The sequence below is a fragment of the Alosa sapidissima genome, chromosome 19 (genome assembly GCF_018492685.1).
Source record: "Alosa sapidissima isolate fAloSap1 chromosome 19, fAloSap1.pri, whole genome shotgun sequence".
Lineage (NCBI taxonomy): Eukaryota > Metazoa > Chordata > Actinopteri > Clupeiformes > Clupeidae > Alosa > Alosa sapidissima.
This window is the reverse complement of record NC_055975.1, coordinates 7,548,042-7,575,280: the sequence shown is the minus strand read 5'-3', so window position 1 is coordinate 7,575,280 and position 27,239 is coordinate 7,548,042. Positions and strand designations below refer to the sequence as shown.

The 27,239-nt window shown below is 40.9% G+C and overlaps 3 protein-coding genes and 1 long non-coding RNA gene across 18 annotated transcripts in view; 1 reads left to right on the top strand and 3 right to left on the bottom strand.

Moving 5' to 3' along the window:
- myo6b (myosin VIb) overlaps nucleotides 1-6,355 on the bottom strand; it is a 36,807-nt gene extending 30,452 nt beyond the window's left edge. For all 7 annotated transcript variants that reach the window (XR_006025499.1, XM_042072830.1, XM_042072832.1 and 4 more), the window contains exon 1: nucleotides 6,225-6,355. The gene's annotated coding sequence lies outside the window, so the exon portion shown is untranslated. The remainder of the gene's footprint in view (nucleotides 1-6,224) is intronic.
- A 2,114-nt stretch (nucleotides 6,356-8,469) lies between these two features.
- Nucleotides 8,470-14,429, bottom strand: senp6b (SUMO specific peptidase 6b). Of its 5 annotated transcripts, none has more exons than XM_042072844.1 (19): nucleotides 14,305-14,429; nucleotides 13,981-14,182; nucleotides 13,638-13,714; nucleotides 13,398-13,532; nucleotides 13,246-13,301; nucleotides 12,875-13,101; nucleotides 12,532-12,699; nucleotides 12,289-12,322; nucleotides 11,867-12,031; nucleotides 11,543-11,712; nucleotides 11,146-11,279; nucleotides 10,944-11,060; nucleotides 10,714-10,833; nucleotides 10,359-10,451; nucleotides 9,871-10,156; nucleotides 9,687-9,739; nucleotides 9,231-9,296; nucleotides 9,012-9,153; nucleotides 8,471-8,888 (listed from the first exon to the last, which is right to left on the bottom strand). In XM_042072844.1, exons 2-19 carry the CDS (start codon nucleotides 13,996-13,998, stop codon nucleotides 8,742-8,744), a joined length of 2,208 nt encoding a protein of 735 aa, XP_041928778.1. In that variant the 5' UTR covers nucleotides 13,999-14,182; nucleotides 14,305-14,429; the 3' UTR covers nucleotides 8,471-8,741. The 5 variants fall into 5 exon arrangements, with proteins under 5 accessions (XP_041928780.1, XP_041928778.1, XP_041928776.1 ...); XM_042072842.1 differs by having other exon boundaries at nucleotides 11,146-11,285; nucleotides 11,546-11,712; XM_042072843.1 differs by having other exon boundaries at nucleotides 8,472-8,888; nucleotides 11,146-11,282; nucleotides 11,546-11,712.
- LOC121693437 lies at nucleotides 13,420-15,210 on the top strand. The gene is made up of 3 exons (XR_006025502.1): nucleotides 13,420-13,558; nucleotides 13,669-13,726; nucleotides 14,988-15,210. It is a non-coding gene; the product is annotated as an uncharacterized LOC121693437 (long non-coding RNA).
- Nucleotides 15,211-15,245: 35 nt separating this feature from the next.
- On the bottom strand, nucleotides 15,246-27,117 carry LOC121693430 (sorting nexin-14-like). Of its 5 annotated transcripts, none has more exons than XM_042072838.1 (31): nucleotides 27,003-27,117; nucleotides 26,333-26,477; nucleotides 26,128-26,248; nucleotides 25,974-26,047; nucleotides 25,794-25,872; nucleotides 25,656-25,699; nucleotides 25,475-25,562; nucleotides 25,220-25,304; nucleotides 24,854-25,010; nucleotides 24,409-24,484; nucleotides 24,248-24,292; nucleotides 24,053-24,133; nucleotides 23,229-23,343; nucleotides 22,970-23,125; nucleotides 22,627-22,751; nucleotides 22,107-22,165; nucleotides 21,674-21,700; nucleotides 20,385-20,525; nucleotides 19,644-19,776; nucleotides 18,110-18,296; nucleotides 17,897-17,980; nucleotides 17,561-17,661; nucleotides 17,314-17,425; nucleotides 17,174-17,214; nucleotides 16,901-17,020; nucleotides 16,584-16,707; nucleotides 16,270-16,434; nucleotides 15,964-16,059; nucleotides 15,776-15,867; nucleotides 15,590-15,646; nucleotides 15,246-15,500 (listed from the first exon to the last, which is right to left on the bottom strand). In XM_042072838.1, exons 2-31 carry the CDS (start codon nucleotides 26,467-26,469, stop codon nucleotides 15,459-15,461), a joined length of 2,964 nt encoding a protein of 987 aa, XP_041928772.1. In that variant the 5' UTR covers nucleotides 26,470-26,477; nucleotides 27,003-27,117; the 3' UTR covers nucleotides 15,246-15,458. The 5 variants fall into 5 exon arrangements, with proteins under 5 accessions (XP_041928772.1, XP_041928771.1, XP_041928773.1 ...); XM_042072837.1 differs by having other exon boundaries at nucleotides 26,774-27,109; XM_042072839.1 differs by lacking the exon at nucleotides 21,674-21,700 and having other exon boundaries at nucleotides 26,774-27,109.
- Between the last annotated feature and the right edge of the window lie 122 nt (nucleotides 27,118-27,239).

Here is a 27,239-nt window from a genome sequence, read left to right as displayed (position 1 = left end):
CAGTGGAGACTTTTCATTTGCTGGTCTCCACAGACTTTCCCTGATCTTGTTATTCAGATACAGTATTCCCAGAGATGATCCACAAGGCAATTCACTTTTCCTATGGGACCACTTTGTACTATTTTAAATAGTTCACTTGGGAATTTCCTTTTGAAAAAGATAAAGCTGCTTTATTTTATGCAAATAATGTTTGATGCAGTGGAAGGTATGAAATGTGTCACTTGAACCCACTGACAGTAAACCTCAATATGTTTTCTTGATACCCTAGTCTTCACAACAGATGCATGCAAGCAAAATCTCAACCAGCTCAAACCATCAGTCTGTTCAAACTGATGATTTGCTTCAACCTTCCAACTTTAAAGCCTTTCACTCTCTTTGATGGATAAATGAACATGTCACAGCACTAACTGCAAGACGAATCAACCTTTCTAGGTTCATAATGCACCGCATTCCAACTATAGTGTGTTTGGCTTATTACCTCCACTTAGAAGGTTATAATATATATATATATATTCTTAGTGCGGTGTGGAAAGGTATAGCAAAGGTTGAGGAAGGAGCCATTCAGTTTTGGAGCAGATCCAACTTAGAGGTGAGGTCCCTAATTTAGTTTCACTTTAAAGTAGCAAGATAAGACATTTTGCCTTTGCAGAGGTCTGCACTAGCCTGGCGAGCCAGACCCACATTAAAATGTAGGGTCTGGACACTCACCGTTCGCAGTGCTCAGTCCGAGGGGCGGGATAATCAGTTGTCTTTCAAATTCCCTCTGCACGCAATAGAACAGCGGCAGTGCTATGAGTCTCATGCGTTTCCCACCAGCGGAGCTAGTTGGCCAGTTCAAACGTTTGCCAACTTAATAAAAGCTTAACTCGTGTCACACTGTTCACCAGCAGCAACATCCATCTGATTTGTTTTCAAGTAGCAGGGAATTCAAGCCAAACCGTTGCAACTCTGCCATCAATCATTATGTTAAGCCCACCTAACGACTCTATACACGATTTCATTGGCCTGAATAAGTTTCGATTTCTGGAGCTCACAAGCCAACGGAGAGTTGCTAGACTAGCCCTGGCAGCAAATTAATTTGCTGCCGCTAGGGGCGCGTCTAGATTTCTAGGCTAGGTCTGCACTCTCAGAAAGCCCATATATTTTTTTTTAGGGGTGGGCGGATTGGGGATTTTTCATGTCCTCTCCAGGAAGTTCCCGTCTGCCCTTTGACCCCTCGGTGAACAGCCCCATGTGTTGCTGTTGCTCCTGGCAACAGTGAACTGTATGCCACTGCCAACAGAAACTCACCTGTATGTATGTCTGTCTAGAGTAGACATCACATCACAACTCGTCTCTCAATTCTACTACTTTAGACTTCCAGGATTTTAAAGACCATGTTGAAAGCAGAATAGTGGCTTCTAACAACAGGAAGCAGGAAACAGGCATGTGAACATGGGCCAGTCACACATGCTACGAGGGCCACTGACCGATTCACTGCTTTGCTGACAAAGACAGGATACAGTTCCCATGCCCCTACCCCCTACACATGCATGTCCCAGACTCTCAGGCCAGGGGGGCCCTAAAAGCTTCAGCCAGCCCAGCACTCTGACCACTGCCTGGAGGTCTGTGAGAACCCCTGACCGTAATGATCAATTAAGTAAGCCATGCTTCACAAACTCTCATCCCGTCCCATCAAACAAGCACTTTGTCCACTTGCCAGATTTGCGCTGTGGTGCTTGTTGTCCACAAGCACAATCTGATGCGTTCTAATACACTGACTGAGAGTCCAGAGATAAAAAGTGACAGAACTGGGGAATTGCTCTGTTTGGCTAGAGGATGTTGTCCTGGCCAAAGGACAAGAATGGCAGCTACCTCATCAGACTGTGATTCTGTGACTATTAATTGTGGATGAATGCACTGCCCCACAGTGGATGGGTATGCCACCCTTGTCCCAATTAGAGGCTTTAGGTCAAAAACGCCATTGATTCAGGGAATATAGAGACAATGGTCAGTTTGTAATCCATTTAAGCTCGTTACCATAATAGCTAGCGAAAAATGCCAATCGCTCTAGAAAAGAAAGCCCAACTTGAACTTATGGACACTGTTGTACTGTTAAAGGTTTTTTTTTTTCAGCAGATGATTTTCAACCCTTAGCCACACCTATACGGAAATGAACAGAGAATGATATAGCAAGGATAACTCCAGTCTTCATTAAAAGAATGTTGCTTTCATCAGAAAGAAAAGAAGCAAGGTCAAGAGGAGGTATTCCAGTGTGTGAGAAACGATGACAATGACTCAGGGAGACTATAAATAAAACCAGATAAATAAAATGGCTACATTCCCATTAAACAATGTCAGCCTCAATGCCGGGTTGTCTGTTTATATGATGTGCGTGTGTGTGTGTGACTCTCTCTTTCTGTGTGTGTGTGTGTGCGTGTGTGTGAGTGAGTGAGAGAGAGCTAATCAGATAACTGTCTAGCCTAAATAAAACCCCTTAAAAATAAAACCTTGTCATGTATTTGCTAGTTGTTATCATACCCAAGATTCCCTTCAGAAGCTTCTCCTAATCACCTACACATCAGCATAGAACAAAGAACCGCTTGGACACACAAGTGTGAATGCAGATCACAAAAACCTGAGTCATTCAGTAATCCCTGTGTAGCTGATATTATACAGGCCCAGCCGCACAGAGAACATGGCCAGTCAACTGGTGATCCCATTAGAACTGGGATTGAGGTCAAGTGTCCCAGGTCAGGCTTTAGAACTGCTTGGAGACGGGAGCGGTCAAAGTTCCTCCTTGGCTCCATAACTCCGAAACCCAACTGTTTCTGTGTGCCTTGGCGCCAATTGGTGCCAGAAGTTCTCAGGGCATGATTCCGCCAGCTACTAAGGGCTAAGACTAGCGGTGATGTCATTATGCTTAGATCTGACTCCGGCACACTTTCCTGTTCTGTGTTGCCATGACGATCTGCCTTGTTGTCTCCATACTGCTGCTGCATGATTCAACAAGGGGCGAAAGGGTTATCAGATAGGCCCTCAATCTGTTCCCGGAGCTTGTATGGCTATCCAGGTTACAGGCACAGTCGCTTACGTTACCTATCAGCAAAATTCGAGTTATCGGAATTGCATAGCGAATTCGCAGCCTACTTCTTTCTTGTTCCACTATCAGCATGTATGGCTCTCAATGCTGTGTTACTGCCCTAAATGCAGCTTTGCTACAAACTACATAGACACAATTAAACTGTCCAACTGCTAACTGCAAACAGAAAGGTCAATTGAGGAACTGAACAGAATTAGACTGGGAATGGAATTTCACACCAACTTGGAAATAAAGAGAAGCCAAGTGCAAAAGAAAACAAACAGCCATGACAGAGGAGTTATTAAACAGCTCACATGGCTCTTACAACACACCAGAATAACAGTATGGCATTAATGTGAAGGGGGATTTCTGTTCCACTAATGATGGGATTACTACAACAGATTAGCATGAAATAGTATAGCACACAACTGTTGATACTGAAGCGAAGAGTGGCCATGATATTATTGAGAGAAACCAGAGCATAGACTTACTTTAGTCAGGGAGGACTACATTGATGGTACATTTAACTAAACTCTTGATTTAAGACTGTAAAAGATCCAGATGGATCAAACATGACAATCAGAATCTTAGCAGGGTGTCTTTAAGCCCTCTTAACAGTAGGTCAATAGCACATATTCCCAGGCAGCCCTTCACATGGTTTGTGAAGTCTGTTAGGTGTACTGGATTAGCTCTCTGTTAGTGTATTAGTCAACAGCCATATAAGTCACCAACTTGCATAATGTTGCCATGGAGACTCGGCAGTAACCTATGCAATAAAACCTATCTAGAACATAATGTGTTTGTTAAGCAACAGCTATCTTAGGCAAGACACTGTATGGGTTTTATCGCTATATTGCTATTTTAGCCACTGTAGACAAAGGATCATTGTTTACAACCTGCTGATAATAGCTACAGAGCAGCTGCATAACCCTCACAAAACTCAGTGTTGTCCGCACCACAGAAAAATGCAAGACAAATATAAAGATAAAATATTAAAGATTAAGATTATTAAAGATTAATATACATATCATAAAAAAGCAACAGCAATAACTACTCTAAATACATTCACATATACAATGACACAGATTTTATAAAACTAGTGCATCAAACTGTACTGTACCTAGAGTATCATGTGAGCCAGGCACACCACTCTGGTAAAACAGCTTATTGGGTGGATTCCAAATTGTCAATAAATTCCAACTTGAATTGAACTGAATGGATTCCAAGCTGTCAATGATACACCTTTCACAAAGTCAAATTAATATGGTTTTAAAGCTTTTTCATACCTTTAAAACCAGACTATTATAAATATAGTCTGGGCCTATAAGGTGCCTACAGCCTATATGGTGTGACATCATTCTGCGTCACTATGAGAAATGCCTCCCATCTGCATCCCCATCATCATGCAGAATACATTAGAGTGGATTACACTCTGCTGGTCTCATGAAAGTTAACAAGTGACCTGCTAGACAAGCGGTCACATATGGGACAGGTTGCTTTTAGTTTGTCTGTAATCCTCTTGGCATGTTGTTCTAATCCTGAGAGGAGGTGAGATATCAGGCCTATAGAGGAATTGAGAGACGAGTTGTGATGTGATGTCTACTCTAGACAGACATACATACAGGTGAGTTTCTGTTGGCAGTGGCATACAGTTCACTGTTGCCAGGAGCAACAGCAACACATGGGGCTGTTCACCGAGGGGTCAAAGGGCAGACGGGAACTTCCTGGAGAGGACATGAAAAATCCCCAATCCGCCCACCCCTATGCACATCTGTCCACTTCCTGCTCTCGACGTGGCAAGAGGATATGGAAAATGCATTGTGCTATCTGTTCCAGACCAACAGGATGTAGGGGCGAGCGACGTTCCTGGCTGACATCCTCCGTACCATTCACTTCCCTACTTCGACCAAAGTGGCCCAAATCATAATTCATAATGAGCATGTTTCATTGGAGTCAAGTCACATCAGACCAAAACCTCATCACAACAAAGAAAGGCAGACAGATCATTCACCATCTTCACATACTCTTAACCCAAGAGCTTACAGCTACGGTTACCAACCTCACCTATCTTTCTAGGACAACTTTCTTTTTCAAATCAGACAGTGGATAATGGAATTCTTTTTTTTTTTTCATTTGAAATGGGGTGATTCAAACATGTTGCAGCATGAATCTATCCTAAATTATAGATTTTGGTATGCTTAAAATGTGGTCACAATGTGTTCCCTGAGTAGTGTTTAGGCTACTGCATGTAACACTTCATGCAACTCTGCATGTAACTACTACCATGTATTTTTCAGAATGACAATCTAACTTGATGAAATATCAGCTCTCAATCAAATAAAGTAGCTAGATGGTCATAAAGGCGTGTCATACAGGCGTCAAGGTTAGTCATAAGGTAGCTTTGTAGAACTGCAGCCTACTGTGAAATAAATTATTAGATAATCACTCATTATGGAATTCATTAGACCAATCAATGAACTGACCTATTCTATCATATAATTAGGCAATAGCAGGCTGGTCCCACAACTGTTGTAACACCACACAACTGTGAAAGTATCCAAGTAGTCATAAATAAACAGTAAACATGCATTATGTATTCTTGCTAAGCTCATGAGCAGCTTGGGTAGGACATTCCAAGCACGCCGTTCAGTGTAACCACTTGCTAACTATGTCGTGGTCACTCCGGACAGTGATCTTCTGTCACTTTTGAAAGCCCCTGTAATGGGGCACAGAAGTGTTTGGCTAGGGACAGACTGGACGTATACAATTAACTTCGAGTTCTAAACACTGAGGACCTATTGTAACAACCAAAAACAATTAACGTTACTTGCTAACGGTACTGTATTCCGTGCATACCCAAGTTATTCATTAGCATTACAACGGAGTTACTTTGTCACTTTTGCAATCCATGAATTAATACAACATATGCATTGTTACATAAGCCTATACCCTATACCATGACACATAGCAAAATGTCACTGATGCTGTCTAACTTACTTCCAAACTGGCTTTCCCCTAGATGCGCTCCACTTCCTTGCTAGCGGTTAGCAAGCCTCAGAATAAAGCTAGCGTTAAATTCGCAAATAACAGCTAGCCAACGTTTTTACAAAACCCATTATGTAAACACAGCATGGGAATAAAAGATGAAGTCGCAACTACTTACACGCAGGTCCTTCAAACCGTACAGTCCGTTTAGGCAATGGAAAAAGTGCGTTCAAGTTCCACAGGACAGATTCGCTGTCATTAGTCTGTCACTATTCTCTCCTGTTGGTAGTACTCCCTGTCTGGCCCGGCTTTGGACTGAAGTCCAGCAAAGTGGTGACGTCGGCGCGGAGGGAGACGCTCCAGCGGGCTAGACCTGTGAAGTTGCGCCTTGACAGAAGGCAACTTGACACAATGCTCCTTCAATAAAGGAAGGCATTTGTGCCAAAAAATGCAACTTTATAAAATAACGACTTGCAGATCTGATTAGTGTAGGAATATGTTGAAACAACTGAAAATAAGTGATTCAGCCTGCTTTACCATTTTTCTCAACCTGTTTACACACATCCCCATGATTCCCACTAAGGTAAGTTACAAACTTGAGATCAATTCATAATTGATGAGCACGTCATTTGAACCGTTTTAAACTTCTCTGAAGTAGATATTCTATCCTCCATTGAAAACCTACACTGCGTTTGTAAATCTAATTAGGACATCTGATAGGCTTTGCTCTGTGGGACTATCACATTTCCAAGCAAAGGAGCAGCCTATATAAGCAGACCAATACAGATGTTTACATTTCATATGTTTTGTTTATATTTTTCATGACCTCTATCATTCTCTGTTTATCCAACACACAAATACTAGTAAACAGAGTAATGTCCTCACTTTGTTATTAACCAGTTCCCATCACATAAACAGGGGACACGTCCTGTAGCTGTCTGATCCGATGACTGTGTTGGTCTAATTGTAAAGGCAGGCATTCCAAGTGCTTAGTGATAAAGCTGCAAGTCAACTAAGAGTAAGATGTAAGAATCTTAATAACAGCCCTATGGCTTTGTTTTGAGAGCCATGGGGTTTTTCTTTTACATACTTTGGCTACCCTAGTTTGTCACTAAACCACTATGAATACCAACCTGTGCTGAGACATAATCGGTCCTTCTGAGGTTGACTCTGATGTAAGACCCCACCCCTGCGCTCTCATATCACACTCTGTCACCTGTTGTTTTCTGCAGGAGTCCCCCAAACCTGCCAAAAGATCTGATGCTGGGAGATTAGTATGTTTTATGCACAACAAACGCACAACTCCAACCAGGTGGACAGCAGGGCTCGACCATTACTATGCATGAATGTGTATATTATACTTTGTATACTTCGACCAATCCAGTGGACAGGCACCACAGGAAATCTCTGATGATACATCCCTGTCGGTGTACTTAGGACAATGGCATTTATTATTCATCAGCTGTTGCTAGTCCAGAACAATGTCTGGGCCCAACATCTTGATGGTCCAGGTAACCATCTGGGATAAGAGATATCCCAGGGCACCATTACCATAACATGCCACTCTTTTGTTTGTATCAACATAGTTTTTCCAGTGGTGTGATTATGCTGCACTTAAGAATATGTTTCATAGAATTTGACAATATTTTGCTATACTATGCACTATATGCATAATTTCCCCCTGGGGTTACAAAATATTTACCAGAAACACCTGAAACAATAAGACGACATGGGGATACAAAATACTATCTGTTCAGAAATATATCACTGTATGTCTAGGGAGCATCTTAATTTTTTAATGACAAAAACAGCTAACCTCGCATTCAAGACAGAAAACAGATGGTACTTCAGAAAGTATTAAAGTACACAATAAACAGATTTGTGTGTAAATTCCAGGGAAATATAAGATTAGTTCATTCATTGTGACATTATGAAGTCACACAATTAAGCGGACAATAGCCTTGTGTGCTAAGGCTAGACTTAAATCCTTTACAATATGCATGCCTAGACTTGCTAAGCTGATAATGCAATTAGATGGCAAATGGTTCTGTTAGAAAGGCAAAAGTGATATTACATGATGAGAAACCTCCTAGATTCTCATAATCAATTCTGTCAATTGTGACTAATTTCCGTGGCTTTAGTCACAACTTCATTGAGATTACCCTGGGTTGTTTGGACATTTGGGCTTAAATTACCCAGATTCCATATGTCTGTCTACTTAGTGAACAGATGGGCTACTCCAAAGGGTCTCACAAATAATTGATCAGCAAGGCACTTAGTAAATTCAACATCCGTGGCTAAGACTGTAAAATGCTGCCATTTACCCTTCAAATTGCAGACCATAATACAGCATTACATTAGTAGTAGGCAAAAAAAAAATCAAAAAGAATGTTTATATATTACTTAATAAGATTTATTATTTAATCAATACAATCCAATGGAACAAAATAATATTTTTTACGTAAATAATTTTGAACCATGCTGTATTTACGAATTACAAGGAGGAGAGGAACAAAACAGACCAATCTGTACGATACACAAACAAAAATGCAAAAGTAACAACAGGTTTTAAAAAAATAATTCAAACTGAAACCGTCTTATTGTGTGTATGTAGCCCTCTAAGCATGTGTGTCAGTGAGTGTGTCCGTGTGTGTATGTATGAGAGTGAAAGAGCAGCAGACCCATCTAGCTAGGGTTACCCATCTTCAGCTTTTCCTGCCATTTGTTGCTGGTTTTGAATTTTTAGAATCAGCTTTCTAATTTCGTTTCGCTTCTTCGCCACACGGGGCTGCGGAAACCAATCATTCAGGTCGATGGGTGCTTCAAAACTTCGAAGAGGACTCTGAAATGAAGAAAAAGATCAACAAAACAGAACACAGCAAAAGTACCAGTGTAAATGCCAACTATAAAACATTCGGTGCAAATTAGTGACAAAAAGAACAAAGTATGTGATACAGCCTCATACCTCAAAGAAGCTCTCCACATACTGTAGCAAGTAAATCCCGCAGTCACTTGAGTTGTTCTGCTGTGGGACCGACGGACTAAAACCCTTCACCTCAAAACTGCATTGAATTCCCTTTCTTACCCTCCACTCCTCCTCCAAGTACCTGTTACAGAACAGAGCTCATTACTGACCAGCCCCTGGGACTAGAAAGCTAAGCCTAATGACACAGCCGTGACTTACTCTTTCAGGATGTTGACCACACTGGACCGACCACAACCTAGAGAGTCCATGATGAGAATGCAGGGTCTATAGAGACAGAGTTGTTATTCATTCATCTCAAGCTGAAACTTCATAAAACAAGTGTTATCATAGGTGCAGAATCTGATTGAAGAGTAGTATGGCATTCTGCAAACTAAGGGCTGGGGTGTGGTTTTACATTCCAAGAGACAACGTTAGCATGCTGTCATGATGATGTAATTCAACGATAAGTTACCATGTTATCTATTACTTGTATAAGATATGTTACCTTTTGGGTGGAACAAATCTTGCAATCATACCTGCCCTTGATAGATAAATTGAAGGACCACTTTTCTAAAGCCTCAGGCTTGTAACAAAATAACTATGCCATCTAGTGGTCAGTAAAATAATAGCATCCAAGGCATAAAATTCTTGCAAGAGAGAAGCTTCACAACTCACTGATCAGTGCTGCATGGTTTCTGAACATTTGTCTTGTATTGCAGCAGTTCACTCTGGACAAAACCAAAAAGAAGAGTGTAAAAAAAAAAACTGACAATAATTGATTGAAAATACAATTGTAACTGTAACAATACCGTTTGTACCGTTACATTGTACTGTTCAGAGTAGGATTAACAGACCATACCATCATTTCCTGCTCTTCTTCATCTTCAAAGGAAAAGACATCTGCTGGCCCTGTGCTCCCCTTATTTGGCCATGTGGCTGCGTTGGTGGGCTTGTAGAACAATGACAAGGGGTTGGGGGAGTAGGATAAGTCTTGGCCAGTCCTCCAGAAGAAGCTGGTTTCCAGCCAGTCGGACTGAGCAGGCCCCTGTGGGCGGACATCCTCCAGGGTGTTGGATGGAGACTGGCTCTCTGCATCAGGTTGACATCGTCCAGGAAAGCAGACAATGGCCAGGAACCAGTGGGCCCTTCAGGAAAATCGAATAAGCATGGCAGAGGAAAGACTCTCTCAGTCCAGACAAACCCACACATGAAGTGTGTGTGTGTGTTTATGTGTGTGTGTGTGTGTGTGTGTGTGTGTCTTTTCTCGTGGGTGCATGCTTGCGCATGTGTGGTTTTGTGTTATTTGTATATGCGCGCTGCAGGTGTACCTTTCTTAAGTAAACTTACGACGTATTTATGGGAACAAAAAGAAAGTCTTTTTCAAAGAGGTCAACATGTCTGGTCCATGACTTGACTCGATCGTGCCTCCTCTTCTTAAGACTGAGTAAATAAGGCACAGAAAAAGAGAAACTCATTTAACCACAGACGTTACAGTGCATTTAAACATTACTATATAATTCTTTATTTATATTTATTCTTTCACTGAATTATTTTTTAACCTTGATGAAGTTTCTTGCATTGTTGTCTGAAATGGTTTAAAAAAACTTTATAGTTATAGTGCGTAATTTTGGCATGAGTAAGCAACAGGCTAAAAGAAACAGGTCAATAATAAAACTCTTTCTTCGGGACCGAATATGCTTACGGTTCTTTTCCATTTGTCCCATCCCTCCGTCTTCCCTGGGTGAGATGCTTGTAAAAGAAAGTACTGAATATGTGAGTTCTCCCTGCATCTTCACTCTTCAGCTTTTCCAACAACAAATACCTGAGAAAAAGAAAAAACAGTACCAATTACTGATGGCTACTGTTGTTTTACTTTTTAACAGGTTTCCAATGCTATTGACAGAATATAAAATATGTCCAATATGTCCTTACTTCAGGTAAAAGTCTATGATTACATCATTCAGGAACTCCCCTTCTTTGAGGCAGCATAGGTCCTCATTTGTAACTGCTATGCCTCCTTTAGCTGGTGGAGGAGGGAAAACCAACAGCCTGGAACAAAACACAAGTTAAACCAAAAACATTGTCCAAAAACTGAAATGAGAGCACTCCGACTATCAGCATCACATTCTCTTGCCTATGGACTGAGTCAGCGATAGCTGTGGGAATGACCGTCAGTGCGTTGCCGCCAGCATCCAGCAAGTCCTCCTCATCGGTGTCTAAGACATTAAACTGCGGACTCTGTGGTGAGGCTGGAAGACTCTGTGCCACCTGCTGACAACGCAAACACAGATATAAGATTCATCCTGCAGGCAGTAATTAAAACGGAGGTAGAGATTCCAGAATCATGTTGATTGCCATAATCATGAAACACTAACTGAAACCCACCATAACACAGAGTCTTTGAGCAATGTTTATACTGATCAAACAAATTAAAATTTGTCATGTGATGAGGTCAGCCAAGGTAGATTAATGAGTAATAAACATTCCCAGCATAAATAATTAATTCCATACAGTGATGCAACAGAACTCCCCTCGTCTTGTGCCATTAGTCTGTTGTTGGCTTCATCTAAAGAGATTTTGCGTGGGAACTCATTCAGCTGATTTGCTCTACCAATGTCGGATAGGATTTTCTCCAGAGCATTCTGCTGCTGTGCCGAGGGCAAGTTCTCAAGTATCAGCACAATGTATTTCTCTGTTGGGCCTATGGAAAAACACATGACAGACACAACCATTACCAAAACCTTAAGCTGGAATGACCTGGATCAGAAAGACATCTCACCAATGTAGGAATTTTTTTTCTAGATGCATTATTCATAAAAATATGGTGCATTTCTCCAAATGCTGACAGAACTCACTGGCACTTGCACCACAGTCGTACCACACTGCCCATTTTTCCCGAGACATATTCAGCTGTACCCGTAGTCGCAGACTACCAGCAGGGGTGGACTGGATGAAAATGACTGGCAGTTTCTGATCAAGGCACAACTCACAGCTGGTCAACTCCGATGACTGCACATGCACTAATAAATCAAATAGTCCATAATGCATCACAACACAAACAATATACACATTACCAGATGATACTGAATTATACATTATAGTGTTGCCTAAATGGCAAGGGTCTGCCATTCTAGAATACACATGAGTTTGTTCCAAAATGACTAACATTGATAACAACTGATCACACACAAACACTACACCATAAGATAACATTAAAGGATGAGTATGTATATTTAAAGACTTTACAAAATAGGAAGGACAAAGTCAGGCTTCTTACCACACTGGTTAATCTCAATTTGCTCATGAGTGACCTGCACATACATAAAAGTGAAAATAAAATAGAGATAGATAGATAGATAGATAGATAGATAGATACTTTATTGATCCTCAAGGGGAAATTCAAGAAATACATTAATCTATAATGATTCAGTCAGTATCACTTACACTTTCAATTTCACTTACATGAAATGTTGCTATGATAAAAAAACAATAAACTAAACTTTCTTCTAAACAATCTTACCGAAACGGTGCACTTGGTCACACTGTGTAATGATCCCAGTCTCCAACTTGAGATATCCAGACAGACATTTGTCAGCTCTGGCTTCTTGAATGCCGGTTCAGTAACAGCTGATAGATGCAACTTGATTTTGCGTTTCTTTGGTGAAGGTTTCTTCGCCACGTCTCCAAGCTGTGCAGGAATCCACAGATATGTCAGTCCCACACAAAGTGATGCGCCCAGTGTCTCCTTATAATTTACAGACACTAATAGTCAAAGAGTATTTAAATGCCTTCTCCGAAACCCATTCCACATTGATACACTGCTATGCAACAAAAATAAACATATCTAACAATTCATTCCATACCTCATCTCTCATGCGGAATTTTCTTGGCAATGTAATTTTGGACTCTGAGGCTGAGAAGTAGGGGCTAGTGAACTTGGGAAGAGAGTTCAGAGCAGCCTTGAAATCTGTAGTGGGTGCCATGGATGGGAGAAGAGAACTTGAAGGCTTTGAAGCAAAACTGGGAATGCTGGAGAAGATTCCAAAGTCAGGGACCCCTTGAGGAGACCTATCACCACTAGGGAAAAGAGCTGGAAAAGGTAGTCCAAATAAAAAGTATAATTCAGCTTGGTATAATTTGCCATTTGAGTGTAGTCAAACAATTTCAGCCATTCCAATGCCCAATTCACCCCTCAATGCATTTTTTTATTATTTATTTTAAGGTTCTACTGTACCTGTGCACAATGGACTGTTTGTATTTTTCAGATGAAGCTGTTGTGTGCGGTCACTCCTGGGATGGAATAAAAAAATGGATGTTTGAATTTGTTCTTAGATTTTTGTGGAGTCTTTCTAAACAAACAAATTAAATGTATACTAGTAGTCAAACCTTTCCACTTTTCTTTGTAGAGGTAAAAGACTAATGGTGTGATGGAACTGCCGCCCTTGAGTCACACGTGGTGTAGTCGGTAACTCCACCAAATCACAATGGATTGGTTTTAAAGACATCGACTGGGACACATGGCTTGAAAGGAAATAACACACACTACTGTAATTTCAAAGTGGCTTGTTTGAGCATTTTGTTTCAAATAAAAGTTACAAACAAATCTCAACAACAAAGGTTATGCACCTGAATAGTTTGTTTACCCTGCCTTTTACAGGTCTGGGCTCGTTCCTGAAGGAAGTGGTGGTGGGGGACATCGGTGGCTATGTTGACAGGTAAATATGTAGTTAATGTCTGAGAACAGTTTCCACCTAGTTCCATCATAAGTAGTAACTTGGTAGAAACGAAACAGACAAGACGAGAAACTATAACTGAAATAATTTTAGAGGCAAGCTAAGTTACAAACTAGGCGCAAAGAAGCTAACGTTAGTTTACGCAATTAAAACATTGTAACGAGCTTCCTAACCACTTTAGTTTGCTAGCAATGCTAGTTAGCTATCACACACTGCTATCTGTGAATCTCACTTACACTGAGTTCCATGGCCATTTTAAGTTATCGTCCAGTTTCTTGAAATGTAAAACACGTGCGAACACAGTGTCTTTCACTCTGAAGATGTTTCAAGAGAGATTCAACTGACGTTAAGGTGTCCTAGCTATTTTTGCAGTGCTGCGTTCTTTCGACATCTGCTTGAGTAGCCAGCTGCTAGCTGTGTCAGTGTCACCTAAGAAGGCTTTTTGTTGATTGGAAGATAATGAACATTTTTAAAACGAAAAATTGTAGAGCTGTCTAGTTACTTACAGAATGTTGGCTACGGGTTTTGAAAGCAATTTCGTATGTGGGAAAACAACTTACATTTCACCGCCGAATACCGACATTTAGTGATGTTTGTGTAACAGCCCCTGGATGGCAGTGTTGAGTTTTTGTTTCATTGAGATTCGGACTGACGAACCCCCCCTTGCTGTGATTTGTTAAGTGCCTCCCTCCTCCAAGTACCACCTCAATGAAGAAAATCTCATACAACTTTGAACATTCTGAAAACCTTGAAAATGTTGACCCCTTATCCATTGTTGAAATTTATTTTGACATGTATGCAAATTAGCTTATATTTCAGATATAGATCATGCATAATTTGCATTATGTATACAAATACACAGAAAACACAGAAAAGAGTGTGTATACGTATATACTTATACTATATATACTTATATAAAACTTAAAAAATACAAAAAAATGTGCCCAAATGCAAGTAATCAACTGGGGAAGGACAGGATTACAGCCTATACTATATGCCAAAAGCACTGGATATTGTTTCCCTAAATGGGACCAACCCATCATTCCCACTTATGGCCTACTTAGATTGTCATGGAGTATTGCTTAGTATCCAGTGATAATCTCTTTCATATGTGTACATTTAAGTGGATGTAGTAAATACACCCCTGGGAAACTATCTGAATGACTCATTGAAAATAGATGTTATCTATTATGTGTGTATTAAATTCCATTCCCATATTAATCATATTATTGGATCCCATCAGCTCCAGCACTTTGTGTATGCCTGCAGGAAACAGTAAGGCACGCTCTCTCCATATCTTCAAGGGAATTGAGGAATTGTGTACGTACTGTAAGAGACAACTGGAACTTGGAGAAAAAATTGACAGATGTCCGTTGTTTGGAATCTTCTGTTTGTTTTTCTGTTTGGCTCGATGACCAAAAGCCTATGTGCTGCCATCAGTTGTAGTCAACTATTTGTAGTGAATTTAGATTGACTCTTTTTAATCAATATGCCATACCAGTAAGCAATAAATATTTTATTTAGTTCTCTGTATTACATATTACAGTTCTTTTTTTTCTTCAAAATTCATTACAGTGTCATTCCCCATGCTATACATAGCTGGTCACAGAATAACATCATTACAGTCAGAGGATCAGTGTGGTGTGTTATGCTTTCATACAGTAGATTGCACATGCAGCAGGTGCTGGAAGGACAACAGTCACTAGGTAGCTTCCTACATCCATGGAGCCATCAAATGACATGTTTCTTTCTGTACCTGTCAAGAATGGCATGGCATGAGACGACCTCTCCAATAGGTGCTTTAAGTATGTAGCTGGAATGTCAATCACAGTCCTTTATAATTACCTTATTAAGTTCAGGGAAGAGCTCTTGGATTGTCAGGTCCAGCAGGACATAGGTCAACTTAACAGATCAAACAAAATACACTTAACCATTTGCATATGGAGAATGGTAACAGGCATTGTTCTACTGAATAAAATGCACCCATCATAGTCACTTCCATTACCTACCTATGATTACCAACAGACCTACCTGTTTGTTTAACACTGGCTGTTGGAGTCCATCAAAGAGGAGCCGAACTCCCTCGTACTTTGATTCTTCTCCAATACATTTTGTCAGAAAATCTGAAGATAAACACAATATTAACACTTTCAATTAAAGCGTATGTCTTCATTTTATTGGTTAGATCATTTGATGTATAGACTAATACACAAATCTACCTGGTATATATTTCATCATTTCTTCAAATGTTTTCTTAGCTCTTTTTTGCTTATCTTGAAGGGGGCGAGGTTCACTGGCTTCACAGAATACAGAATCTAAAACAATAAATATAGGCACATGATTTCATATCTAAAAACATATGCAAAAATGTTGTAAGCATTTGCCAGTAAATTGAAATATTACAAAACATCTAAAATGGAAGTACATTTAACAACATATTTTATACCTCAGGTACTGTCCAGATATATGGGTATATTCATTTTGTGGATATATGGACAGACTTCTGTCAGGCTACTATATAGTACCTCTAAGAAGTGTGATGAGGGAAACCACTCGATGCTCCAGCATAACTTGGTCCAGTTTGCGATGCAGGTAGTAATCTGTATAAGCCTCCAGTGTGTTTTTGAGCAGTATTCTTCCACCCATCAAAAGGTGGTGCAGCCAATCAGGGATATGGAAGACTACTCTGCCTGGTATTGATGAGAGAGTGCTTTTAAGGCTCAGTTCAGATGAATTGTACTTTTTGAAAAGAGCAGACAGTGTGTATTAATTTTGTGTATATTATTTTTTAACCACAACATAGAAATGAAGAAAGACTGTGAATACAGACTGCACTTACCGACATACATTAAATAGTCATAAATTCCCTCCACAGTAATCATTTCCATGAAATAATTCTGATTATGCTTCTTCTCACTGATTTCAGATCGATTGGCATTGTTTTTGAACAACTCATTAAAAAGCTTTGGGAAAGAAATAAACAAGAACCATCAGTTTGCTTTAAAAATAGTTTGAAAGATTTGAGGAAGGTATATCTATCATGCTGATGTAAGCTGGATTTGTTTGCGGACACCATTAAAATGCCACTAGGGGGCACTAAGCATCATTACTGAGGAGAGAGCGTACCAGTCTTTTTCTGTGGCTCTCTGGACATACCTTTTTGTCGTTCTCCGATGTGGGGCTGAGGATGGTCAGCTCAGGTCTGCTGGGTTTGGGCTTTGGCGACTCACAGGAGTTGAAGAATGACTGGATGAACGGTTCCAGGTGCTGTCCTCTCTAAGGTTAAAGAGTTTAACCAACATAATGAACAAAACAAAGTGTTAGATTTCAAAGGTTAAAGACAGAGAGGAGAGACTAGTTATTAGTGCAGGACAATAAGCTATCACAAGGTACCACATAGTTAACCACTAGGATAATTGAGTGACTTACTTCTTTTATTAATTTTCCAGGTACAGATTTAATGATCTTCCCTGAGGAGTAAAATACAATTGTTGGTTAGGAAATCTGACACAAAATATAAGGGTATGTATGAAATGTATTACACATGTGTGTGTGCATTACAAAAATACCTAGGTTGACATCGGGAAGCATTTTGTCATGGAACTGGGATTCCATACTATGAGGGGAGAGGAAGTCTGCTAACAGTTGGCTATTGCTGAGTTCAGGGTGTTGTAGTAGTTTCTGGTGTAAGAACATAAGAAATCCACAATTAATCTGATTAATTCTGCATTGTTAACAATAAAAACTCAAAAGGAAGCCTACAAAGCTCAGTAGATCAAAGTGAAAGCAAGTAATGTTGTGCAACATCCTCTGTACCTGTAGATATTCTTGGAACTCTTCCCGTTTAGATGTTAAGAACTCATAGTTCTTTGGACCGATTATTCTTTTAGAGGGCAGTTGTGCATCTGGAAAGGAGCCTGTTATCACAGTAAAGCATTGTGAGAAACAGTGACAGAGCGAGAAGGCGTGGTAATTTCATTTCCAGCATGTGCAAAGAGGTGAGGTGATTCCTCTATGGTAACTCCATGCCATAAACACAACACAACAGCTGCAGCCCAGCGAAGTCATCCACAGTTAAGATCTAACCATACTGTGTGTGTGTGTGTGTGTGTGTGTGTGTGGGGGGGGGGGGGGGGGGGTTTGCATACACACCATGAAACTCAGTGAGTTTTGACTCCAGGACGTAAAACTCAAGGTATCGTCTGTAGACAGACCAGTTCTCGGTCTCATGGCCCACTGGGAGAAGCATTAACAAGAAGTGGCTTAGGTGAAATGTGGTGTTTGCTCTGTCCAAATTCTATACATAACACGTTTTTCTCTCTTATATCCAACATTACTCTCATAATGCGACTGTTAAACACTCACCAGCACGTCTGTCATTACGCTCAACATCAATGCAAAACACGGGGATCCTTTCTTTCTTGACCTCGTCGTCGAAGAAGTCGACGTAAGGGATGGTGATGCTCCAGGCGGAGAGATTGCGAGGGGTGCTGGGGGTGCTGATAGCCTCCACAGGAGCGTCGTCTTCAAGAACCATAATGGCTTCCTCCACCTGAGCACCCCACACACATACACACATAACAAGATGGGACAGAACATCAGTGTCTACAATGGCAGATTTGGGGAAAGGTGTTCAAACATAATCTGTCATTGATGATGCAGTTTACTGTTGAGTATTTCACCAATTTCAGCTGAAATAATAAGGTTGAAAAAAAGCTGGGAACCTGAATTAAAAATATTGTTGCATCTGGGTGTATTCTGTCTACTTCTCTAGACAAAGTTTGACACTGCTGTCTTCTAGTTACAACCTTTATAAGATAGGGCATTTTGTTTATTTCCCACAGTATGTGATTGGGATGTAAGAAAAATGTTTGAGTTACATTTCCATCCTTGACAAACAATTCTTAATGATATTAGGACATCACAATTATAGGTCAACAATACAGATAACAAACTATTCAGATAAATTAATTTTCTATTTCACTAGATTCACACTAGGCAAATTCAACTATCAGGGATCAACTAACTGCTTAAAATGGGTTTTCCTAACTGTTTCAGCTTTAATACAGGGTGGAGAGGATGACGTCAAATTCTGAAGGGTCTCTAGGGCAAGCTGTTACAAGGGAGACTACGACAAGACTACAAAATATGGTTGACATTCAACAAAAAGAACTCATACTGCAGCAAAAGCCCTCATGGTGGTACTGCTGGAAAATAATATTCATAGGAAAAGTAATAGTTAATTGACAGACTGTTATCTATTAAATCTTCTGAAATGGACAGCAAAGGAGTCCATGATATTGCTACCATGACCACTATCACCATTATCACCATATCACCGTGACACTCACTCACACAGAGCACCTTACCTTACCTTACCTTACTATGCACAGAGAATCACAGGCTCAGTCATTGCAAACGCCTCTTGATTGATTAATCACCACTATGTGGATACTGTTTTTAGAATTGATTTAGATTAAGTGTTAGTTAGTATAATTTGTATTTTACTATATTTAGTAGTATATTCTTTATCTTCTACTTATCTTCTACGTCCTCATTGCTTAGTTGTGTTTTTATATTATATATGTTTAATTACTTTTTCTGCTGTTAGTGAATGTGTGTGTGTTGTCTGTATGCTACTGAGACCTTGAATTTCCCCTGGGGATCAATAAACTATCTATCTATCTACTTTATTGTTGTGTAAAGTCTTTAAAATACTGCCTTTTAAATAACACATTATTTGTCTTGGTGGGTGTAATTTCTTACACCATTTTCTTTAGAAGAGCAATACATTTTCCACTTAAAATGCACACAAAATGAATGATACATTCAGCACTCATAATGCATTATCAGGCCATTTATTTTATGTTTTAGTCAGAAATGAGAATGTCTCACTGACCATGTCGTCCTCTCCCTCTGCCAGTCCGTAGGAGGGCAGCATGGCCCCCTCCATAGTGGTGCTCTTAAACACGCCTTTGATTTTACTCCCAATTCGACTGATCCCAAACGATTCTCCCCGTTTTGAGGTGTTTCTGCAGGTCACACACACAAAATACACAGAAGTCATCATCTTCACCCTTATTTGTGAATCCATTTATGATGAAGACCCCATCTCATTGCACATGCAGAATGTAAAGTGGTTGAGGAGCATTTGTCCCATTCAGAGACACTTTGGGTTTTAGATTTTTGAACACCCACAGGTTTAAATCAAGTCCAGCCAAACATATGCAGCATCTTTATGATACTACTGATAATGCTACACATAATCAAAGTTAAAACATATACTAGTATATCATGGAACAATGGAATAAATCTGAAAATGTCAGCTTTAAACATCTCCTACGCAAAAAATTGCATGGGAACCTGCCTGACATTAGTTGAAGCACAGAAAGCAAGTAAATAAAGAAAGGAATAAATAAACAAATACATTAGTACATAAATAGACAAATAAATACACATCAGATTGCATTTTGTTCCATGTATGCAAATCGTATCACAACAGTCATGCTAAGCCTCAAGGATACATAAAACACACATAGGACACAAACATACTCAAACACAAAATCAGGAGGGAACACAACGGCCCATGCTGGGGAATGATGACGGGGGGGTTGGTGACTTGTGATGGGCCCCGACTTACTTCTGCAAGGCAGTACGGCTCGCTAGGCCACTGGGCGGGAAGGTGTGAATGGACTGGAAATGGGGGGAGACGAATGCGGGTGATGAGCCCGGAGAGATGGACGGGCACTCCACACTCAGCGGACAATCCCACTCTGAAGAACTAGAGCCCAGTTTTTTTATTAACCGACACAGCACGCCACAGGGATGGAGACAGACAACAAGCACAATCCAATGGTGGTGGAGAGGTATGAGAGAGAGAGAGAGAGAGAGAGAGAGAGAGACGTGGGGGGACGGAGGTTAGCAGAGTGGGAAGGTGTTCACACATGGGGTGGCGCAAGAAACAGTGCCATTCTCTTCTGCCTCTTCCTCATTCCAGCGACAAAAGCCTCAGTCCATGTTACCATAAGTGCTGCCTTTTTTAAACCAAAGCCAGTGGCTAAACAGCATCTTGCTTATGTGATGCTAACTCTGAGTAAACTGACAAATGACTATTTAATTTGTAAATACGTTAAGGTTTTAAATCAGCTGGACAGTCAGTTTACTTTAAACTGGTAAACACAGTCTGTTCAAAAGGTATGAAGGCTGGTTGTATTTCTCTGGTTATCAGAAATGCTCTAGCATGACACTTAGTCTCATTTGGGATGTTAGGACAGATGGAGAGCTGCTGTGCATCTGCTGCTTCCCAATTATAGGGGGAGGAAGGCAACGAGAGTGCGTTAAATTTAATCTACAGCCAAGAAAAACAGGCTAACGATCCTATCATAAAATCAAACAGCAAGCAGGAAGACCTTGGATTTCTTCAATCATCTTGTAATGATTACACCACCTGTTATTTGTATGTCACAGGACTTTTCAGCATTTAGGAAAGTGTTTCTTGAACTTTTGCACATTGTTCAGACCCTTTTCATTATTCTGTCATTGACATAAAGTCATCTCCAGAAAAAATCCCCCAAAAACAGTCACAGGTGAAAACGAGTAGCAAAGTTAAGTTAAGGTTTTCCACTCTCTCTCACCTGACTGCTGCTTAGACCCAGAGAAGCATAACCAGTCACACCTACTGTAAAGATGGCTTCACCGCCACTGCTGAAAAGGCTTTATGCATGGACCTTAGCAGAGGCTAAATGCTATCAGACACCAAGAGCCATCTCAATTCAAATAGTTCATGAGCAGTGGCTGAAACTGTTGCATCCATATCATCTGATGAGACGGTTATCAAAAGCAGCTTTGTATTCTGACTGCAGTCCAGCAAGTACAGTTACCCTGCGAGCAGCATGAAAAGGGCAGAGGAAAGCTGCACAGCATACTCACCGAATGTCATCCAAACTCACGCTATTTCTGAAATAACAGGCACAGGGGGTTATAACTGGCCCATAAGCTTACCCCATGATCAAACACCAGTGGACACTACAATATACAACTGGTGAACCGTGTTTGTCAACATAAACCATGTAGTGGACACAACCAACAGAAAGTTAAACACAAGATGCTGGTAAAAAAACAAAACAGTGATATTCAGATGTGTCAGTGATGTTAGTCTATCTGAAGTACTAGTGAGGTATTTTACCAAGCATCTAGGTGAGGGACGCCAATTCATCAACTTGTGCTTCATGCACAACGTGGTAGTACAAAAAATACAATAAAAAAATTCCATTGAAAACGTCAAGGAAATCCAGTGACTGGCTTCAGATATACCCACCACTTGAGACTAATGAACTGCACAGGGAGGTGAACTGACACCCACCTGCTCAGCTTGGAGTTCCTGGTAGGGGACTCGGCCCCTCTCAAAAGTTGTCTGAAGTACTGAAACATACATAAAATATTACTCCATTACTACTGGTTATAACCGCTTTTCTTTTTTGGGCAAGATTTTGAAATTGATGCATTACCATCAGTTTCATCTCATGACCATGTAGACATAAACAATTCAACAGGATCTTCAAAAGATTCTAGAAACTCTCTCCACTATTCAACACACCCTCCATTACGTGTGATTTACACCAAAGACAGCCATCTCTTGTGCTACAGATGCCCCCGTGGCATAAACCCCTGTCTGAGGGCTCGTTGCCAGAGTGAAGTCATCGTCCAGTCATGTGTCTTCCTGAGGTGATGACACAAGCACTGATTGTGCACAGTTGGCAGATTAGCGCTGTGAGGGCTGCTCTGTGTTTAAGGGGAGGGGCATTGGCCAGTGGGGGACAGGGGCCGTGTGTGTGTGTGTGTGGGGGGGGGGGGGGGGGGGGGCAGGCTTTCCTCTGGGTTACCTCATCACTGTGGCAGAACATGGGTGTGAAGACATTCTCCAACAGGGACAAGACGTGTTCATAGGCTTCAAACAGGCAGCGCATGGTCTGCAGCTTCACCACATCCGCATATGGGCCTTCAGCAACTGCAGGGGAGGAAGTATGACCATAAAAAGACTAGCTAATGATAAGTGTCAGAATTAAAGGGAAGGTCTGTTTTTAGCTGAGGGATGTCCGCTTTCTCACTGTGATTTAAATAACTGTAAAGGAAATAAGGGACCTGTTTAAACTTACTTCGGAACTCACAGGGGAAGCCTACTGATCAAATCCAACACATGTAAGAAGTAAGAAATCAGCAACTCACTGTTTCTGATTTCCTCCACAATGAAAGGGTCGAAGCGAATCTTGTCAATGCTCTCATCCAGACAGTAGGTGGTATAAATCTTCTTTACCTCTTCATGTAGCATGAGCTTCTCAGCATCAGTCAGTTCTGGGCACAGGATCTTGTCATTGAACTCCTCTGTGAAATGAGACATAACATTTCATTCTGATTTATGATGGCTGTGTTCCATACTTAACTCACACACTGACAAAGGTTTAGTGGGATGGGTGGACCAACTGACCTACGGTCAAGCAGAACTGCAGGACGTGCACGGCACCCTCCTGTTTGAGGAAGTTCATGAAGCGGAAGAGCAGGTCCTGCTGCTCACGGATCTCCTTCAACTCCAGCTTCAGCACCTGTGCATTGACAGGCCAAAAGCAAAGCTTGAGTCAGCACCAGAAAAAGTGCAAAGTGTTAAATCTAGACAATTTAGTAACTCAGCAAAAAAATGTACCAGTTCAAACCATGAACAAGACCATAAGCACAAGCATAGGCAAAAAATAGGCAATGCTTGAGTCAGCATCAGGAAAAGACGTAAAAGACGAAAAGACGAACTCTCTCCCCCCTCCACCCTCAGCTCAATAACATCCTGGACTTTGGACCCACAATGGCTGCCTTGCACTACTCCACTTGTACACTTGCACACTTTGCAACTTGTTGTTGTTGTCCTGTTGTCCTGAAAACACAACACACTTCTGCTGTTCTTACGTAACTTGCACCACTATGCCACTTGCTTACTTAGGTCAAACAGAACTACCTCAGCCATTTATTGGCCTGACTTTTCACTACTATGTTGACTGTCTATGCACAATTGCACAATTTCAACCCAATTTTGCTGCTCTTATTTATTCATTGTATGTGCCTTCTTATTTACTTTTTATTGTTTACTTGAATGTTATGTTTTGTCTGTGGACTTAATTGGTAAAATATGTCTTGTCTCCACTGTGGGATAGTGAGAAACGTAATTTCGATCTCTTTGTATGTCTTGGCATGTGAAGAAATTGACAATAAAGCAGACTTTGACTTTGACGTAGTGACAAAGAAGCAAGCACCATGAGCCCTCACCGAGACCTTCTTGTTGCGAGGTTCAGCATACTTCTGCAGGAATGGCACCAAGGTTGAAGTTGGCTCTGTTGCAGCCTCTGGCTATGGAGGGATTCAAGGTCTTCCATTACAAACACATCACAACCACAACTACTACGTCAAGGGCAAGGACTCACAAACAAATGTGACATAGACAGTTCAACTACTTTTGCTTACCGGAGAACTGTCTATAAATATCAGCAGCAGATGGTTCACTGTATCCTAGTACAGAAAGCACAGCTACAATTACAACCATGCCCTAATGCATTCTGGTCAGCATCACATTAGGAAATTAAATATGGAAATGTATGTCAAATAAGGATTTTGGTGTCTCTTACAGGATCAGCCAAGTAGTCCATAGACGGGAGGAAAACAGAACCAGACAACACTTCTCTCATGAGGAAAGTGAGAGACCTGTAGAAAAGGAAATTAGTCGGTGGAGGAGGTTGTAAGGCAAGAGAAATGCTGAGAGGATGACAGAAGCACAAACATCAACACAGTGACTTTATGGTCTGGTTTTCATATTTATGTTTATATTGAAATTATAGTCTGTTTATCACTGTGCCCCATCTTTAAGTGGTTGTGTATAATAAGTCCAAAGAAAGATCTCTGTTAAGTTGTAAGCAGACTGATAGAAGACAGACAACCCTTTACCAAGACAGTGTTTCCCACAGAACTGAATTCCATTTGTGGTGGTTGGTTTGCAGAATTAACTTGAATACAACAAATTAGCACAGCGTGGTTATGATGCTAACCAGATTTAAGCACAATTTAGAGGCCCACCTGCAGTCAGTTGCTTTGGGTGGCAGAATGTATGGGAAGAGCACCTCGGTCAGCTTCCTCAGGTACAGCAGCTCGTCTCTGCGGCTGCGGAGGGCCATGTGCAGGTCGGGCCCATACTCCTCCAGGGCAGCCTGCTGCAGGTACTCTGAGTTCTTCACTGAGGTAACAGAAAGCAGCAGCATACAGGTAAGCTTCCACAAAATGTCTTCCTCCTGGTCCTCACACATGCATTGTACACTGCAGCAGTCGACTCTTTCAGGTCCCTGCAATCTATGCTGGTGTGACTTTGTATTGACAGTAGTTACTGTCACTGTCATTTTGCTAACATGGCTTTTCCCTAGTTTATATATGGATCACTTTACCAACCTTTCTGCCTTGCTTTGGCAATAATCTCAATGTGTTTCATGGCAGCCTTGAGCAGTTTTTGTGTGATGAGTGAAGGGACATCCACCTGCAAATAATTCAATATAGCCATGTGACCACACAAAGCAGGCTACTACACTGGAAAGTTTGTATTTTTCCATCTAATGACTACAAATTGAGTTTTTGTTAAACCAGTAAACCTATACACCTGCAATAGATCTGCAACCACTGATCCTTATGATTAAAACTGAATTTCACCTTCTGTGTCCGGCGCACCAACACTGCAGCAAAAAAGCGCAAGGTGACTCTGAGCTCATCCACAAAAGCCTCATCATCTGTGATATCTCTGCCAAAGGAAGTTGCTTAATGTTAATGATCTATTTGACTACTGGAATGGGCCAAAAATGATAAAAATCCAAAAGAGCAGCTGAGACCTTACCTGTACCACGGGTACACAAAATTTTCAAGGACCAATTCCAAAATCTGTAAGGGTAAAAGATGTAGCATATGCTAAACAAACACTATTTTCTGAATTAAAGCTAAATGAAAAGAACTGAAAGTCTATTGAAGTTCATACCTCTGATAGAGAGACATCCACCTTGGAATGCACTTTTAAGTCTAGCCAAGGCTGATAGTTTTCTAAAAGCAATGTTGGTCTGTCAAAGACAAAACAAGATTTTGATTTGATCCAGTTTAATTACAAATTAAAAAAAACCAAAAGATGCCATGATCAAACAATGAAAAATAGTTGGCTCACCTGTGTCTTTTGCACTTAATCTTTCCACAGACTGCACAACTGTGCCCCAATGGAAACAGCTCCTGCTGATCTTGCTGTAATAACAGTAACAAATATATTCATCTTTCCATTTTAACCTCAGCCCAAACAATATGCACCACAACTGCATACTAACCTTAACCTTTGGCCTGATGGATAGAAATATACTGGGTAGTAGAGTGTCTGGTCCAAGTGAGCAATAGAATGTAACAACGCCCGCCAGGAAGGACCAGAAGACCATAATAATGTGTAGAAATCTAGAAACATTGTCGGAAATATTATTATTCATACCTATACACCTAGTCTAAAAACTAAGGATGTATATTTAATGTAGAAAATACCTATTCAGAAGGACGGTGGATAGAAGCAAAATAACAAGGAGAAAGCAGAACACTGGGTACTGTCGCCCGACTTCTTTGAATAAGTCCAGCTTCAGCCTCTGTCTCAGACTTGTCAAACGTGCCCTTATGCCTGTCATTTTTAATCCTGCATCGGAGGAACCACAGGTTCAGCTACACACCAGGATGCGTTTGCATCCAGAATACATAACCTATTACGCTCATGCAAGTGTTATTGCGCTAAAACTGCTGTGCACCAGTACATTGCATTACACTGGTTACATATTTTTTTATCCCCCATAACACTGACGTTAACGTTGGCGCTTTGACAATCCGGCCATTTCACTGACCAGGTCGTCGTAGGAGATGTGATTCGCAATCTTTTGAGATCCATCCCATGCACAAACTTACAAATTGGTAATAAGATATATTGTGTTTACCTACCGACTCAAATGCCCAGGGGGCTATTTATTCTGATTTCGCTGTGGCTGTCACGGCATTGTTTTTTTGACCCAAATTATTTAACGCTAAGCTAATCGGCTAGCTGGCTTGGTTCATAATCAACGCTGCCATTTCCATCTGGCGTTCACAAAGTACTCAGCCATTAAAGAGGACCTTTCAAATGACTGCAATAGGCTAGGTGATGCAGCGTAGTGGCGACACTACCACGCACTTGAAACGAGGCATGTTATTGCTTGCCGTCCCACACCGGGTTTGCAGCGTTACTTCAGTTGTTTTGCTTCTAGCTGATGTCACCTCCGGTCTTCGATGGCAATTGCCCAGCATGACCCACTGTACCAACATCACCGAAGATTTTAGACAGGCGGGTTGTATTCCCCACAGATCCGCATGGTAGTGGATTGATCCAGCAGCATAATTATCTGGCCACGCCTTACCAAGTAGAACCGCA